Source organism: Neomonachus schauinslandi, chromosome 7 (genome assembly GCF_002201575.2).
Source record: "Neomonachus schauinslandi chromosome 7, ASM220157v2, whole genome shotgun sequence".
Lineage (NCBI taxonomy): Eukaryota > Metazoa > Chordata > Mammalia > Carnivora > Phocidae > Neomonachus > Neomonachus schauinslandi.
In genome coordinates, this window is record NC_058409.1 from 57,641,001 (window position 1) to 57,660,431 (window position 19,431).

The 19,431-nt window shown below is 39.6% G+C and overlaps 1 protein-coding gene across 1 annotated transcript in view; it reads left to right on the forward strand.

The window, feature by feature from the left end:
• CMYA5 (cardiomyopathy associated 5) overlaps positions 1 to 19,431 on the forward strand; it is an 88,559-nt gene that overhangs the window by 44,149 nt on the left and 24,979 nt on the right. The window contains exons 3-7 of the mRNA XM_021699832.2: positions 2,966 to 3,061; positions 4,788 to 5,021; positions 7,635 to 7,657; positions 12,050 to 12,168; positions 17,846 to 17,995. Of these exons, the coding sequence (XP_021555507.2) occupies positions 2,966 to 3,061; positions 4,788 to 5,021; positions 7,635 to 7,657; positions 12,050 to 12,168; positions 17,846 to 17,995 (622 nt within the window). The remainder of the gene's footprint in view (positions 1 to 2,965; positions 3,062 to 4,787; positions 5,022 to 7,634; positions 7,658 to 12,049; positions 12,169 to 17,845; positions 17,996 to 19,431) is intronic.

Here is a 19,431-nt window from a genome sequence, read left to right on the forward strand (position 1 = left end):
AGATCAATTTGACAAATGTTTATTGGGTATACACTATGTGCAAGGCATTTTTCTAGGTTCTGGCAATAACAGTATAAATAACACAGGGTCACAACCTTTGAGGGGTTTTATCTTATGGCGGTAGCCCTTAACATTATCCAAAAAAGCCAAATAATTTTATTTTATTTTTTTTATTTTTTAAAGATTTTATTTATTTATCTCAGGGAGAAAGAGAATGAGAGAGAGAGAGCACAAGTGGCGGGGTTAGGGGGGAGGCAGAGGGAGAGGGGGAAGCAGGCTCCCCACTGAGCAGGGAGCCCGATGTGGGGCTCGATCCCAGGATCCTGAGATCATGACCTGACCTGAAGGCAGCCAGGCAACCAAGCCAAATAATATTAAATTGAAAAATATGCTTTTGAGCATAAAACACAATTTATTTTCTACTATCTACACTATCATTCTTTAGAAATACACATTTATATTACACTGAGCAATTTTATTGCAAGTTTTATAAAATATTCAATACAGTCATTTTAAATTTCGGTTTTCTCCATATTTCCTTTGTGTATAAAATTGATATTAAAAATGGAAAACTTTTGCATTCTTTCTAGTCTATAGACTTCCAATGTTAAAATGTTAAAAAGTTAGTCACAACAATATCCTTATGCATATTATTATAAATACTCTACTTCCCCAGAGATACTACTATAAGTAAAGCATTTAGTCTTTGAGATTCTCATGTACTTTTAGTAGCCTACTAACTGGAATTCCCACCCTTCTCTCTTCAAGCCATCCTCTAATACATTAGCCAGAATGACCTTAAAATGCAAGTATTCACAAGAATTGAGCACTTACTATGTGCCAGGCACTGTGTTAAGTTCTTTATATATAAGATATCTTTTACTCCTCATAACAAGCCTGTCATCATCACCAATTTGCAGATAATGAAATTGGTGCAGATAGGTTAAGTGATTTGCCCAAGGTCATGGAAGACAGACTACGATTGGTACCCGGGTCTGTCTGATGCCAGAGCTCATGCTCTTGACTGTATATCCTTATTGCTTGGCCCAGTGCCTTGCTAATGGTGCAGTTTGCAATATGATTATTCAATTAGGTCACTGTTAAATAATTGTTAGGCTCATTTTGATTTTAAAAAAGTGACATATTAGAATGTTGGCATTTTTTTCCCCCAGAAAATTAAAACTTCTCAATTATCTAACATTGGTTCTGTTTCTCCAGGATGAAATTTTTTTGAAACTTTACCTGGTAAAGTTTGGGGGTAGAAGATGGAGCAATTTTTTTTTTTTAAATGAACTCTCAGGCTTCTGGATGCTTTAGCACTGGTGAAATGTGCCCTATTCTGTGATGACAGTTGGTTTTGTTAACTGACAACTACTGGGCACTGTCAGCAGAAAGAAGACTAGATTTTTTTCAGCTTTCTTAATTACGTTTTATTCATCTCTGAGTTTAAGAAATTAAAAAATAATGCTGTCTAAATATTATCAATTTAAAACAAATTTCAAAAGCAAGGAGATATGTCTCCTGATTTAAAACCATTTTAAAGTTTTTTCCCCCTGACCTTCTCTAAACAGTATGACCAAAAAAAAGGAAAACTAGTTCACTAAAGCCAAAGAGACCTGCTTTGTTTCGCTAAATCAACTGTGAAGAGTAAGAGTTGGTTGGCAAACTTATAAAAATTAGAGATCAATTTCAAAAGTTATAACTTGAGAATTCTCTAGCATCTTGTGAGTAGGCCATTTGTGATTGTTCAGGAATTGGTAGCTACGTTTATAGATCACCCAGGTCCTTACTTCTCCTCCCCTGCCATTCCCACTGTGGTGGCTTATTTTTTGTTACTTAGCTTCTTCCTTTACTCTGTCCTTTCTTAGCCTTTATTGACCTCCCATTCCATGTGCTAATCATTGGGAATGAAAACAAAAAGAAAGGAAAGTGTACAGCATTGTGGGAGCACAGTGTTCTGAGAAAGGAACCTTTTGGGAGCGAGCGAAGTGGGGAGTAGGACTGGGAGGGTTAGGGAAGTTGAAGCTTGGGTGACCTTCAGTAAGATAGAGTTTTTCCAGCAATCAAGGGCACGGAGGACATTCTAAAGATAGGGAATACCATATGAAAAAGCTCATGGATGAGAAAGAGTTCAAGGAAAGATGGGGCTTGTGGAGAACAGGCAAGGGCTGTAGAGGGAAGCTGGCCCCAGGATCCTGAAGGGGCTTCCATCCGTGTAATTTCTCCATCATTCTGTGAATAGTGAACCAGGCGGCTGAAACTTTGTTATTTATGTTGTTCTTCTTAAGGTGTAGCGGGATGGATTACAGGTGGGTTTATAACTACGGCTAAGATAGCTATCATCTTCCCCTATCATCCATACATTTTCTAGTTGGCTGTCGCTTCTTGAGTGTTTTAACCCTTTGAGGGTTACTAGAACCTTTAGGTCTTTGTAGACAGTTTTCATCATTTGGTATGCTAAACTTCTGGCCTGGTGACATTCTGATCACCTTCTCGGGGTCGGGTGATCCAGGCCTATCTGAAGCCATTGGTACAACTATGAGGAGACCATTTGGATATGTAGGACCAGCAAAAAGTCTGCAATCTTAGAAAACAATATATAAACATCGAGGCTTTACTAAGGAGAAAGAATTCAAATCCATAGCTTACTAAAACAATATGCTTTGAACTCATCTATTCAATAAGAAGTCTTTTCCTCTTGCATGAGAAAATAAACTTTCTATTGCTCTCACTCATAAACCTCCTAATTGTTCTCACTCACAAACCTCCTAATTGTTTTCATACAGAATTATCTACAGTCAGTTTAGATAAAGCAGCAAAGAAAATTTAAAGATTGATTTGTAAGTAAACATGATATAGTAAATCTCTACCAAATATACTAAATTTATAAGGAAATTAGAGCTCACTGCTTGAAGTTCTTTTCCCAGATGTCATATGCTAAGCACATCTTAATTTTTTTCTTCAGGTCCAATTAGCAGAATTTCTTGACAATTTACAAGAAAAGTCCTTGAGGATTGAAGCCTTTGTTAGTGAGATAGAATCTTTTTTTAATACCATTGAGGTAAGTTACCATATCCCTTTTACTTTGACTTGGTTTGTTCATGTCATCACAAGGAAATGATTCTGAGACAGAACAATCTGAATTAGGGATTGTGTGTACATATGTGGTTTGCCGTTGTTGGTTTTGTTCCATTAAAAATGAAGGTCTTTAAAGTCTTCCATCTGTGTGTCATCAGTAAAACTACTTCCTTTCTTTTTTTTATTAATTTTTTATTGTTATGTTAATCACCATACATTACATCATTAGTTTTAGATGAAGTGTTCCATGATTCATTGTTTGGCATAACACCCAGTGCTCCATGCAGGAAACTACTTCCTTTCTAAGGATAAACGACTTGCCCTTAAAAAGATATATGCATTTTTTGGGTGCTTCCTATGATAAGGCAAATGCTTTGCATGATTTATCCAATTTAATCCTTACAGTGATCATACAAGACAAGTGTTACTTTTTTTTAAATTTTTTTTTTTAAAGATGTTATTTATTTATTTGACAGAGACAGACACAGCCAGAGAGGGAAAACAAGCAGGGGGAGTGGGAGAGGGAGAAGCAGGCTTCCCGCAGAGCAGGGAGCCCGATGCAGGGCTGGATCCCAGGACCCTGGGATCATGACCTGAGCCGAAGGCAGACACTTAATGACTGAGCCACCCAGGCGCCCCACAAGACAAGTGTTATTAATATTGTTCCTATTTCATAGATAAGAAACTGAGAGTTAAGTATATTACCCAAGGTCATAGTAAGTTGATAGTAAGTTGAGAGCCAAAATTTGAATTGATCTGAATTCTTATTTGCTCCGCCATCCTGTCCTTTACCGACTAGCTCTGCAGAAATGCTCAAAGCCACTGCCAAGTGTCCCATGCCCAGGACAAATGAGTGTCTCTCATGGTACCACTGCCTTCGATGAGTTCATGCCCTCCTAGCTGCTGGCCCCTGCTCCCTCTGCAGTGAAGGGAGGTGGGGGGCAGTGCTCCAACCATATGCAGAGATGGCCCAGGCATCCTCACTTGGTCAATCAGGGGTGGCAGAGGGGGCCCCGGCAGAAGGCTGGTGCACAGTTTCCCTATCACTAGGGCAACTCCGTGTCCTAGTTTGCTTGAGAGGGGTCTGCTCAACTCCTGTTGTAGATCAGTGAACACCTGCTAATTATTTCTAGTATCCCCCACCAAATACCTGTTTGAGTGAGAATGGTGAGACATCTGGATTTGTCCAGGTGGGCAATACAGTTTCTCCTCCTGTGGTAGAAACTGCCCTTCCCTGGAAAGCTTGTGGATGTAGCATCCTGTCCAGTGTCCTGCTGCTCCCTTCCTCACTCTGTGATTTTCATGGAGTGGCGAAATGGCCTGAAACCCTCTCCACCACCTGAAGGCCAGGGACCTTCATTCACTGTGATGCCATTTTCAAGTTTTATCCTGGGTGAATGTAAGTGGGCAAGTCTTCCACACAAATCTCTTTTTTGTGTGTGTTTCCTTAACTAAATCCTTCCTGATAATACTCTTACAGCGAACTTTACTGCAAAGCTAACTATGGCCAAGAGGGTTGGTGGGTTGGAAAGTTAGACTGTGCCCATAGTCTATGATTCTCTTATCAGGACACCAGAGGTCAATTATTTGAAAGGCTGGTGTTTCTCTTAAGAGAAAAGAAAAGAAAAAAAGACATGAAAACAAGACTTCTTGTTTCATTCAGACTTGAGGGTTTTTTTTTTTTTGGCTTTGTTTTATTTATATTTTAGGAAAACTGTAGTAAAAACGAGAAAAAGCTAGAAGAACAGAATGAGGAGATGATGAAGAAGGTTTTAGCACAGTATGACGAGAAGGCCCAGAGCTTTGAGGAAGTGAAGAAAAGGAAGATGGAGTTCCTGCATGACCAGATGGTCCACTTTCTGCAGAGCATGGACACAGCCAAGGACACCTTGGAGAGCATCATGAGAGAAGCGGAGGAGCTCGACGAGACTGTTTTCCTGACTGTAAGCACCAGTTCAAATGGGCCCAGACACTCTGCATCTGCTATCCTTACCCAAGTCTACTTTTAGAATTCACCTTTCAGTATTCCCCAAGATCATTTTTTTTTAAAGATTTTATTTATTTGACAGAGAGAGAAACAGCGAGAGAGGGAACACAAGCAGGGGGAGTGGAGGAGGGAGAAGCAGGCTTCCCGCCGAGCAGGGAGCCCGATGCGGGGCTCGATCCCAGGACCCTGGGACCACGACCTGAGCCGAAGGCAGACGCTTAACGACTGAGCCACCCAGGCGCCCCTTCCCCAAGATCATTTATAGTTCTGTGCAGGGTTTATATAATTCTGATACTTAAAAATGATTAGGGCATGCCTGATACCTATGGGAAAGGCCCAGAAAAATCCTTAAAGTCTTTTTTTAGAAAAGATTTTATTTATTTGTCAGAAAGAGAGAGAGTGAGGACAAGCAGTGGGGGAGCAGCAGGCCGAGCGAGAAGCAGACTCCCCGCTGAGCAGGGAGCCCCATGAGGGACTCGATCCCAGGACCCTGGGACCATGACCTGAGCCGCAGGCAGACACCTAACCGAATAAGCCACCCAGGCGCCCCAAATTCTTAAAGTCTTAACAGACAGATCTAGCTGAAGGACACATGCAAGTCCGGTCACAGCATCATCCATTCACTCTGTCACGTAGATTGGTCACCTTCTAAGACGGAAGGAAAGCAGCCTGAAAACCTTACTCATGCCGTGCTTTCCCTTTGGGTACCAGCCTGATCTCCCAGTGCCAGGCGTCCTCAGGCTGGCCTCGGGGCCCGTCCTCTCCACCCCTACTCCCTCATCTGAAGTGACTTCTCAGAGGGACGTTTCCCTCCGGGCTTCAGCAGGTGGCTGAGGGTAACATTCTAGTACACTTGCAGCATGCGAAAGAATGACGTAATGTGATGCCTCTTTCAGGTGGCACGTGGATGTTTTTGTAAGAGTCTTCCTGGGGACCAGATTCCCTAATTCAGACAAATACCTTGTGGACTGAGATTCCCCTGGGTGATCCTCAGATTGCACCACAGAGGCAGCTCTTTGCTCTCCTAATTCCCTAGAACATTCAGTAAGATACTGGTTCTCCATGGAACCAGGATTAACCAGAAGTGGTGTAGGCCGATCCCACACCTAATTGTTAAACTGGAGGAAAGCACCATCTTATGATGAGCGGGGACCTCCCTTTCAAAGTTCCGCAGTACTCCCAGCTCTCTAGGAAAGTCTGGAGATAGAGCAAGGCAAAATGGAATAATGTTAGGCTTTTGATTTGTGCATACTTCCAGCCAGGACAAATCTGAGTGAGATGGACATGACATCCTCAAGAGAGAATGAAAATCATTCAGTTGCTTTATGTTTAAGGCAAAGCTTTGGTCTTTTAAAATTAGGCACCTCTTGGGGCGCCTGGGTGGCTCAGTCGTTAGGCAGTCCTCTGCCTTCGGCTCAGGTCATGATCCCAGGGTTCTGGGATGGAGTCCCACATCTGCTCCTTGCTCAGCAGGGAGCCTGCTTCTGCCACTCCCCCTGCTCCTTCTCTCTCTCTGTGTCAAATAAATAAATAAAATCTTGGGACGCCTGGGTGGCTCAGTTGTTAAGCGACTGCCTTTGGCTCAGGTCATGATCCCAGGGTCCTGGGATCGAGCCCCGCATTGGGCTCCCTGCTCTGCGGGAAGCCTGCTTCTCCCTCTCCCTCTCCCACTCCCCCTGCTTGTGTTCCCTCTCTTGCTTGCTGTGTCTCTGTCAAATAAATAAATAAAACCTTAAAAAAAAATTAGACACCTCTTGTGAAGTATAACATTAATGAGGTTCTTTGTGTTCCCTAAGAACCTTGCCTTTGTTTGATAAGAATATTTTCTCTCGGGCGCCTGGGTGGCTCAGTTGGTTAAGCGACTGCCTTCGGCTCAGGTCATGATCCTGGAGTCCCGGGATCGAGTCCCACATCGGGCTCCCTGCTCAGCAGGGGGTCTGCTTCTCCCTCTGCCCTCTTCCCTCTCGTGCTCTCTGTCTCTCATTCTCTCTCTCTCAAATAAATAAATAAAATCTTTAAAAAAAAAAAAAAAAGAATATTTTCTCTCTAGGACCAATTGTAAAAAAGAAAGCATTTTTTTTTTTTTCTGCTTAGAAAAGTAATATGTATCCATTTTAGAAAATTTGGAAAATACAGAAGAGCACAGAGAAGGTGTCACCCAGAGATAACTACTGATTACATTTTAGGTATTTACCCCACATTGAACAAATTCAAGTCCTTTTTCTTGCTTTGGAGAATTCTATTCTGGAAGCTAAGCTGCTTGTTAATGAGTAGAGAGGAGCAGCATAAGAATTCATGGCTGGCTTTGCTTATCATAGAGAGTAGAGCAGAACTGGAAACTAAAGCGCCCTCCATTTCTGCCCAGTCCCCCTACCCCTTCTGAGCACTGATTTCCTTCCAGAAAGGGGCTGTAGCCTTCCAGAAAGAAACAGCCTCAGGGAAGCTAAAAAGTTACCTTTAGAACATGCATAATCTTAACACTCTTAGTTGGTTTTTCTTTTTGTTGTTAATTAGTCTCTCTCTTTCTCTCTCTCCCTCTCTCTCTCTCCCCTTTTCATTCCCTCATAAGTCGTTTGAGGATATCAATGAAAGGTATATAAAACATGGCGACTGAGAATAGCATGACTGTATGCTTTATTTTTAATATTTTGATGCTTTCTAGAAAATGAGCTGCCAATTAAAAAATACATACATTTACTGAGCTACTGAATTTTCACTTTTAGACACTGTGCTTTTAAAAGCTAAACGACAGCTTTGAAAGAAAATTGCATGTGCTTTAGTTAAATAACAATTATCATAATGTAGATTTTTAACTGCTTCCTTTAGATGTGTTCTGTATTTTCAGCCTAATCTGGACCATCTTTCTTGTCATTGCATACAGAATACTGTGTAGATACTTAGACTTATTGGTTAAATATGAGCATTTGAAAGAATCATTCATTTTTGCTTTGAGTAATTTTATGACTTATGTAATCTTAATGGAATGTTCTCTCATTTTCTCTTCAAAAGATAGGCATGCATTTATCTTTCTGCTCAGCTAATCTAAATGAATCTTCCTCTTTTGATTATGTTTTGTCTTTGTTGCTGTTGTTAACACTCAATCTAAGGGAAATTTTTCATTATCTTAAAAGGCAAAACACTCAACAAGAAACTAGGAAATGTCTATAAAAACACATACCATCAGATCTATATTTATCTTTTGGAGCATCTGATATATTTTTTTTTATTTTTATTTTTTGGAGCTTCTGATATTGAACTGCTCATACTGATCTGATACATTTTCCCTTTTGCCTCAGGGCAAGACCTGAGGTCCTTCCTACCAGTTGAGCCTAATGTTCTTATCATTTTTACCCCTTTCATGTAAAATTTTAAAACTGTATATTGTAAAATTATAAAATTGTGAGTTTACTTCAATGCCACATTGCGAGAGAGCATAAAGCAAAATAAAAAATTTGTATTTGTGATATACTAATATATAGAAACCTGATTTTTTTTTGATAATGAAAACTGCACAGATAAATCCTGTTTACCTTTAAAAACAATCTATTCAACAGAATATTGCTAATAAGTTTTAAGAAAAAAACTTGTTTAATATTGACATTAATCAATAAAGTTTTATTACAGTGGCTCTCTTATAGATCAGTTACCCAGGGAGCTTTAAAAAGTGCTGACATCTGAGTCTTACCTCTTGAGATTCTGGTTTAATTGGTCTGGGGGATGGCCTAGGCATCCTTAAAGCTTCTGAGGTGATTTTAATGGGCAGACAGGGTTGAGAACCTCTGGTTTCTAACGGTCTATCCTTTGGCTCAATCGGTCCTCATACTGGCTGCACCTGAATTACCGGTGGGGTTGGTTAAGCCAAAGTCCCTGGAGCCTCACCCCAGGTCCACCAGAGGGGACCACAAGGTGGGACCAGGGCTCTGCATGTTTACCAGTCCTCATGCAGGAGTCTGAGCCACACGAGGCAGGCCCGGAAACTCAGACCCAGGCTTTGCCCCCAGTTTTCTTTATTTTTTAAAAATTATACATTCCTCTAGGTATTACTGATTTGTATTTTCATCTAAAAAGTATATGGATTCATAGTGCCATTTCATATATACTGGACAGTGTAGATGCATTATTTGCTTATTTGTACTTCATCTACTCATGGAATGTACTGATTGATTGGCAGGAAAATTTGGCGAATAGAAAATTGCACATGCTTTTATCTTAAAAAATGCTGTAGCACATTTTTATTTTTCTGCACCTTAGGGTATTAACTTGCTAATATGAATTGACATTCATTTAATTCTAAATACCATTTCTTTGGTTTCATGCTTGAACTTGTTCATCCGTGTGTCATTTTAATTCATTATTATTTCATTGTCCAGTTGACAATGAATTAATCTCTGCTAAAGCTGCATGCCACCTAAAGGAGAGTACACTTGGGATAACCATTATTTTCCTGTGAAGAAAAAAGATAGCAAAATTTGGGATTTGGGATTTAATGGAAGCCCTGTTAGACATGCGTGCATGTGCGTGCGTACACACACACACACACACACACACACACACACACTTGGTGAAGCTTGATTGTTTCACCAAAAAGAAGGCTTTTATGTCCTCAAGACAACTTCTGCCTCACAGTCTCAATTTTATTGGTGTTCCTTTCCATGAGAAGAGCTTATTATCTAGTTGGGTTTTTTTTTTTTTTTTTACCTTGTTTCTTTTTCCTCCCTTCATATTATATCTCTAAAGGCAGTGCTGGTCTATTAAATGATTTTTCTCAACACTGAAAATGCTTAAATTAAGGAATGCTGTCAAGCATATTTAGACTCAATATTTGCATATTTTGAAAAACACATTTGCTTAGAAAATGCTGGGCTGTTAAGAAGGTGCATTTTTTTTCTCATGTTATAATAATGAAAAAGAAGGAGAGTTCCAACCATTATAGGACCTGCTTTTAAAAAGATGTTCACTTGCCCTTTCATACACTGATGTTAAAATTGAGCAGATTAGTGCATAAGGGAAAACTCAAACATTTTATTTGTGGTATCTACAACCAGAACTTTTGTGTTTCAGAAAGTCTCCCATCTAGTCAGTGATGTGCATTGACTAGGCTTAGTATATGTACCAGTCAGCATTGTTCATTAATTCAGAATCTATCATCTCCAGCCTCTGAGCCCCCACCAAAGCCTTCATTTAGGTGTGGTGTCTTCCCTCACCTAGAGCATTGTGGGCTTCTCCCAACCGATCTCACTACACCTCTGGTCTGCATAGTTGCTCTGATCCTTTCTCAGACTCCTGCCAGGATATTCTCACCTTGTGAAGACACTTCTGTGGCTCTCCTTGCCTTACAAGATAAAATGGAAATGCTTGGTGGACATGAAAGGCTCTTCACAGTCAAGCCACAAACCTCCTTTTCATTTGTTCTCTATCTCCATTCCCCAGTTCACAAGGCAGCCCATGGGCCCCTCTGGCCCTCAGACTTGCTACACCCTCTCACAGCTCCATGCCTTGATTCACGCCATTCTTCTGTCTGCAACACCCTTCCTTCCTTTCCTGCCTCAGGAACTCCTACTCATTCTTTAAGATGCAGCCCAAATGTCACCTCTCTTTGAAGCCCCTACTGGACCCATCTGTCCCAAATCAGATGACAGTGAAGCTTATTATTCCTAACACTAGTAAGTATAGTGGACACTCCTTAAATATTTCAGTTATAGTTTATAATCTTTTCCCCTCACATTGATGAAAACATTTTACCAGACCTGAGATCCTGATAATCTCACCCAAGTGAAACTGCCCTCTACTCATTCAAAATTTGTTAAACGCCAGCTGTGTGTCAGGTAACACAGTACAATACGGTGGTGAACAAAACAAAGTCCTCTCCTGCATAAGATTATAGTCTGGTGAAATAGAAAGACAAAAACAAATAGGTTGTGATAAGTTCGAGGAAGTAAAATTTAACAGAATAAAGGGTATTAGGGACACATAGTGCTGTGTGAGTAGTGTACTACTCATATATACTCAGGGCTGGCCTCTCTGAGGAGCTGACATTGGAACAGAGATCTAGGTTAAGTGAGGAAGGAGCCATACAATATTTAGAAGAAGAAAGTTCCAACAGCAAGTACAAAGGCTTGGAGGTGGATCTGTGCCGCCCAAACCAGAAAGTCCATGCTAATGAAGCTGATGGAGTTCCTCAAAGCTGGCTTAATTGCTGGAATATAATTCTAGTCCCCTGTGAGCCAGATGCATAGAGGAGAGCTCGTAACCAAATTTTAGGCCCCTCATGCTGAAGTGAAATGCTTTTGCAATCTCTCCTTCCCTTTTTACCTCTTTGGAATCAACCTGTTTTGTTTTAAAGCCCAGTTTGCACCTGGATACAAATGTTAAGTGTTAGCATCCCTCCTAAGAGGGTCATGAGTATATAAAAGCTGCTGACTTACAAACTGTGGTGTGTTTAGTCTTTCAAGAATTTATAGACTTTATCCTCCTTCACTGCTATATCCCCAGTACCCAGAGCAGTGCCTGGCACATAGTAGGTGAACATAGTTTTTGAAAGACTAAATAACTAGAAGCGTAATTGGAAGGGTTGAGAACAGCAAGGACATCAAAGAGTGTGTGAATTTCCAGACAGGTTCGCAACCTTTATATCCTTCAGGAAACAAAGAAAAAAAGAATCGTTAGAATATAGTAATTTTTAGGACTAACTTTACAGATGCAAAATTGAGACTGTATAATTTGATGGCATCTATTCGGATCTGAGAATAGAGGCATGGAATTTCTAATATTAACCAGTTTCACCAAAGAATCCTAAGAATAAATAGATTTTAGACCTATCTTTCTGGACTTCAAAACAGTTTAACTCCTTTTTGGATACAGTGCCTCACAAAACCCACCACTACCACCACCAACAACCACCTCATTTTAAGCAATTGTTTCTAGCTTTCATTCTGTATGTTAATAATTTCTTGACTTACGTAGAAATGTTTCCCCCCCCCATAGGTTGCTTTCTGCAATGGAGAGCACTGCCTCTTTAGAGAAAATGCCTGCTGCGTTTTCACTTTTTGAACATTATGATGACAGCTCAGCAAGAAGTGACCAGATGTTAAAACAAGTGGCTGGTAGGAATTTTAAGATATTAATTCCCTCGATGAGATTTGGCAGTGTTTCCTTGTTTGTTTTGTAAAGTTTTTAAATTAAAGTATAGTTGACAATATTATATAAGTTTCAGGTGTACAACATAATGATTAAAAAATTTTATACAGTAAGCTGTGCTCACCAGGGTAAGTGTAGTTAGCATTCGTCACCATACAGCGTTATTACAATGTTATTGACTCTATCCCCTACGCTGTACTTCTCATCTCGGTGACTTACTGATTTTATAACTGGAAGTCTCTACGTCTTAATTCCCTTCACCTATTTCACCCATTCCCTCAAGCCCCCTCCCCTCTGGCAACCACCAATTTGTTCTCTGTATTTATGATTCTGTTTCTGTTTGTGTTTGCTTGTTCGTTTGTTCCGTTTTTTAGATTCCACACATAAGTGAAATCATATGGTATTTGTCTTTTTCTGACTTATTTCATTTAGCATAATACCTCCTAGGTCCATCCATGTTGATGCAAATGGAAAGATTTTGCTTGTGCCCAGTGGTGGAATTCCTGGATTATATGGTATTTCTGTTTTTGAATTTTTGAGGAACCTCCATACTGTTTCCCACAGTGGCTGCACCCACTTACATTCCCACCAACAGTGCACTCCAATATCTACAATCTCCACATTCTCGCCAATATTTGTTTTTTTTCTTTCCTTTTTGATACTAGCCATTCTGACAGGTGTAAGGTGATATCTCGTTCTGGTTTTGATTTGCATTTCCCTGTTGATGAATGATGTTGAGCATCTTTTCATGTGTCTGTTGGCCATCTGGATGTCTTCTTTGGAAAAACTATTCATGTCCTCTGCTCATTTTTTAATTGAATGGTTTGTGTGTTTTGATGTTGAATTGTTGTAAATTCTTTATATGTTTTGGATATTAACCCTTTAGATACATCATTTGCAAATATCTTCTCCCATTCTGCAGATTGCTTTTTTGTTTTATTGCTTGTTTCCTTCACTGGACAAAGGCTTTTTATTTTGGTATAATCCCAATAGTTTATTTTTGCTTTTGTTTCCCTTGTAAAGTTTTTGTATGTAAGGAGATATAACCGGAAAAAACTCTTAGTTGTAAAAATTTAAAGCTAAATTCTGAATCAAAGCATAAGACTAGCATACCATTTCAGTTATAATCTGCATTTCCATCTGAAGCTCTGTGACTGTCCTGGGCTATCAAGGAGATAGGAAGAAGTAGCAATGGAACCAAAGGGTCCCATCTTTTTTCTCTCTTTGTAAAATAGGATTTCTCTCTCTGTCTTTGAGAGATTATTTGCTTCGCACCAGCAGTCAGATATAGAAGGAAAAATAAATCAAATATTTTCATATGCGTTGAACAGATTTTTCCTTATGAGTGGTTTTTCCCTCTTCAACTGAGTCGTCCCCCCATCCCCCCTCCGCTTTTTTCATACTAAACAGATTAGCTTAGAGAACTAACAGCTCAGCATCATGCTCTGTGGCCAGGAGCCTCCTACTCAGCTGTCAGAAGCATCCTGCCGGCTCTTCAAAATATTTTTTAAAGTGCTATTTTAACAAACAAGACAATGAAACTTATTTAGATTTCTTAAAGCTGCTGTGTTTCAGTGAAGTTATGAAGTTTCACTTACTGTAAAATATACTCAGATATCTTCCTTAAAAGATACTATATTCTTTCCAAACCACCTTAAAGACAGCTGCTATTTTTACATTGACAATTAATTTTCATTCCTGTAGGAAGAATTTTAGTTTGGTAAAGGGCTTTTTCGGGGGTCTTTTAAAAAGACCCCCAAAACCCACCAACCTTATAGAAAGTGAAAAATTCAGTCATTTATCATAAGAGATTTTCTCTATAAATGTGTTAAAACCAAAGGGTGTTTTTTGTAATGTCTTTAAATCGAGAGGTGATTGGAAACTAAGAAATTCTGATTAACAGAGTAGGTTGTTCGCTTCTAAGGGATTCATTGTATGCTGCTGTTCATTTAGAAGGATATTCTTTCGAATATCTGACTGGCAAAATGAGAGGACATTTTATATATTTGAGAGGCCACAGAGTTAAATTGTCACAAAGTGTTAATGATTCGTTCAGAAAGAGGGTGCTTGGGACTCCCGGGAGTTCCGAGCCGTTTACGGGGAGACTGATTTCTGTGAGGCAAAGCTGCACATGGTATGGCTGCTTCATGGGATTGGAGCCCAGGGGTGTTGACTTACTGCTAAATAGTTTTTGTTCATTTTTGACTGGTGATGGTGACGCCTCTCAGATATAAAATCCTCACTGGGTACCTGAAAAGTTAATCCGATCACTGCCTAAACCAATCAGAAATTCTAAGGAAAGGATGTGACTTCTCTGCTGAGGCACGGAACAGCCCCTAGCATCTATTTCACACTCACACACCGCCAGGCACTGGGGACACTGCAGCATATCTTTTGCTCCAATCTTGCGACAAGCCTAGGAGGTAGGTTTTGTTATTATTCCCATTTGACAGGTGAGGAAACAGAGGGAACAGAAAAATGTCTCCTATATTGCCCTAGATATACAGCTACTTATGCGGTGTGGGGGGTGGGGTGGGGAGCAGTTCGGCTTCAGGGTCTCTGCACTTGAAACACTGCCCCACCACAGAGAGGCGGAGTGCCTTGCCCTGAAAGAAGGGATAACCAGAGATTAGTAACATCCAAGGCTTCCTCGACTTTGGCTCCTAGGGACTTGTTTTTTTTTTTTTTTTTTTTTGTGGTAAAATACACATAACATAAAATTTACCATCTTAACCACTTTGAGGTGTATAGTTCAGTAGTATTAAGTGTATTCACATTCTCGCACAACCATCACCAGTATCCATCTTCCAAATTCTCTTCATCCTGCAAAACTGAAACTGTACCTATTGAACAACACCTCCCCATTCCCCCGGCTCCCCAGCCTCTGGCAACCACCATTCCACTTGCTGTCGCTATGAATTTAACTACTCTCCGTCCCTCCTGTAAGTGGAGTCATACGGTATTTGTCTCTTTGTGACTGATTCATTTCACTTAGTGTCATGTCCTCAAGGTTCATGCATGGTGGCATGTGTCACATGTCCTTCCTTTGCTTTTCTTGTTTCCCCCCCCCTCCCTTTTCAAGGCTGAATAATATCTTATTGTATGTCTATACTGCATTTGCTTATCGGTTCACCCACTGATATCTACTTGGGTTGCTTCCACATTTTGGCTGTTGTGAATCATGCTGCTCTTCTGGGAACAGCTAGATGGAGTGGAAATCTATGTGGCCACACAGGTGCTGAAGTCCAAGTTGATCTGATGCTTACCTGAGTGTGACAGCTCTTTATGGGCACATGCCATCAGGTAGAGGGAATCCATGGTGTGATTTCTCTGCCCAATTCCTTAGCCTCCCATAAAGAAGCCTTAAAATCCCATTTTGTATTTTTTTGGCATTACTCCTTTGCAAGTTTATTCCTATAGAAGTGTAAACAGAGTTGCTAACGTATGAAATCTGAGCCCCTGATATCCTGCCACACAGGAACTGCAAATCTAGCCATTATCATTGGATTGCATCTATGGAATATTCTTATTCTCTTTTTAATTTTAGAATGCTTTGAAAAGTAAAAATGTTTCCTGTTTTTGAAAAGAGATGTTTTAACTGGGGGGAATTTTGGGGGAAGGAGCACATGAGGTACAAAATCATTCCTAGCCCACATGCTTTGCTTAATTCCCTACAACCACTTCTTCCTTAAAATTTGGTGATTTGTTGGGGGAGTAAATATCACTTTTTTAAGTTTGTTAAGCTACCTAAGAGAGAGAGAGATTTTTGAAAACATGTTGCCATTTTTAAAAGCAGATATAGCTCAATGTAAAATCCGTAGGAAAAAAGAAAGGGAGATTTTCATCATTCATGCCTCAAGGAGTTCGGCACCGTTTCAAAGACGATTGACAATAGTTGAAGAATTCTGCCTGGCTCTTCAGTAAACCCGGGCACCATGAAAATTTACTGAACTACATTTATCTGGGTGGACTCCTGTAGAATGTGACACTGATTTCCTGCCGGGAAGACAAATAAGAAAGTTAAAGACAGTGTGAGGGTCTCTGAACTGTTATCATTCGTTGGGGAGGTGCTCTGACAGGCAAGCTTCTGAGGTTATTGAGCAGCCTGCTCAGCATGTCTTACCTTTGCAGTCCCTCTGTGATTTACCAGATGATGGATCCCCAGTTCAACTCCCATCTTCACGGGCTTCCTGCCTTCTCTCCATTTTCTGTGCTCCTGCCAAGGCTGTTTTGCCTTTTGAAACTTTAGCACTGTTTGTGTGTCAGACAATCTACTAAGCACTTAATGTACATATGCTGCTTACAACAAACCTGGGAGGAAATGGTATTATTATTATTATTATTATTGTTTTCCCATTTCAAAGATGGGGAAACTGAGGCTAAGCTAACACAGCTATTAAGTGGGGGATCTGGCATTTAACCTCAGAATGGTGTCTCTGCTTTGAAGCCTATGAACTTGACCACTCTCTTATCCTGCTTTTCATAACTCTGTGTTTCCTTAGCTCCTTATCTCTTTATCGAATCTTTTCAATTTGCCTCTTTTTGTTCCATTCTTTAGACCTATTTATTATTTTATTTTATTATTATTTTTTTTTTACCTTCTTGTTGAACTAACCTTTGTTTTCTTTTCCTTCGGTGTTGACTTTTCATGAAGTAATCTCATAAATTTTGGCCCATAGTATTTCAGTAAGCTTATCTCTCAGGAAATGTTGACTGGAAAAAAATAACCACAAAAGCAAATTTAAAAGCATGACATCTTTTCAACTATAGGAATAACCTTTTCCTCTAATTTGTAAAATATGTTCAATGCTTTTGTATCTCAAAAATTTTGGAAGAGAGTTGCATAAGAACTTGATTTATGGCGTTGTACATACCATTAATGTTCAATATGCATAAACTTTAAAAATCTCTATGAAAACACTTGAGAATATTGTCTGAATTTAAAATTCAGAAAAATAGAGTTATATTAGATATCTAAACCTTACCTTTGCATCAGTTAATAGGGTACTTTTTCTCTTATGTAGTTTTTATATTTTGTTTAATTTTTAAAAAATGTGTTGGTATAGTCACGTTAGAAAGAGAAAATGGGATAGTAACTTCAGAAAGTCTATTTTGATATTTTTTATTCATACCAGTCTTTTTTCAGCTTTGATGATGTAGCAACTGGATCTGAAAAAGTTTTATTTGTCTCTGTTCTGAATATAGACCCTAGTTATGTAGAAGGAAACAACAGTGGTTATGTAGCAAAGCAACTCAAGTTTTCATTTTGAAGGAAAACCAAATCATTTGATGCATCCTCTCACCTCTATATAAGTTTGTTACTCTGAATATAGGACTACAGAAGATTATTATCAAGTGATGACAGTTTGGGATCTATGTTTATTTCTCTGTGTCTATAAGCACGTATATACAAATGCATAAAAAACATTTTGGAGGGACACACACTCAAATGTCACAGTGGTTGCCTCCAGCGAATATGCTTGGGTGGGTGTTGTTGAGAACAAGGGAGCCCTTCCACATTTACTCCATGTATTTCTGTATTGTTTGAAGTTTTTTCAACGAGCATAAGTGAGTTTAGCATAATGAAAAAGAAACAATGAGTAAAAACAGCATTAGCGATAATCAATCTTGCTTTTATTCCAGTTCCACAGCCTCCTAGATTAGAACCTCAGGAAGCAAATTCTGCCACCAGCACCACAATTGCAGTTTATTGGAGCATGAACAAAGAAGATGTCATTGATTCATTCCAGGTTTACTGCATGGAGGAGCCACAGGATGACCAAGAAGGAAACGGTAGGATTGCTAACACAAATACAGATGCATGTCAACATTTCTGTAACTTAATATGAAGTATTTAAAGATATGCATATCATGACTCCATTCCACAAAGCATTTATAGCACATATAAAAACAGCAACAAACCAACAACCATATAAGCAAACATAAAACACATAAGCAGAAATTGGAAATCAGAATCAAGGAAAAGAAAATGCATACATATCATAATGGTCAACATGAATATTGTAATTGAGATTCAGATTTGGCTTTGAGCTCTCAGGATAACAGGAGCAACTAAGATTCTCATTTTCAGAAAGGAGCACTTCAGGGAGAACAAGTCTCCATCAGTGCTTGAGTCTAAAAGAAAGTATAACATGTACCAATTTGCAGAAGAGAAATGAGCTGTATACAAGACAGTGTCCTTCAAAATAATTTTTTTTTAAGATTTTATTTATTTATTTGACAGAGAGATAGAGAGAGAGCACAAGTAGGCAGAACGGCAGGCAGAGGGAGAGGGAGAAGCAGGGTCACCGCTGAGCAGGAAGCCGGACTCAGGGCTCGATCCCAGGACTCTGGGATCATGACCTGAGCCGAAGGCAGCCGTCCAACCAACTGAGCCACCCAGGCGCCCCCCTCCAAAATAATTTTAATGCAAATGCAGTATTGGATGTCATGGCTGGCGGTTTCTCAGATCCACCTTGATAAAAGCTGCAAACAAACCATAAAGGTTAATTCAGGGTTCATAATTCTCAAGGCATGGGCCTCAGTATGTGTAGTCTCCCTGTGTCTCCAATTCATATGCAGATGGAAGTGAAAGTGATTAGTAGGGTGAATGTATGACACATATTTAGTTGAGCCTCTGTAAATATCTCTCTGTTCAGTAGGACTTCTAATGAGACTGAGATGCCAAACACTTGGAGTCTGTACTTCCTAATGAATCAGAACTGTTGTGCTGGCATTTTTATATTGCTTGTTGAAGACAGACCCACATATTTTGGAAACCCCATGAGCATGTGACAGGATGGACATGGCATTACAAAACTCAGGAGCCCAATTTGTCATGAGGAACAAATTATAATATAGTTCGCTGTTGCCAAGATTTAAGGCTTTTGAGATGTCATATGAGACTTATTTAAATTAGGAAAAAGTAAAAAAAAAAAAAAAGCAACCATAGGCACAGTGTAAAGTTGGCTAAGTTTGTTTATTAAGGACTGCTTATTTTCCTGGCGATGTGATCATACATACATACATACATACAAGGTGAGTGTCATTACCCCATGTGCAAATAAGGAAACTGATGGGAGGTGAAGTAATTTGCCCACGGTCACACAACTTATACATCAGGGGGGTAGGATTCAAGCACAAACCTTTGAGACTCCAAAGCTTATGTTTTGGTTTGCTTGTTTCTGTTTGTTTTGTTATAGCATGCTTCTTCCTCCTCGATATCTAGC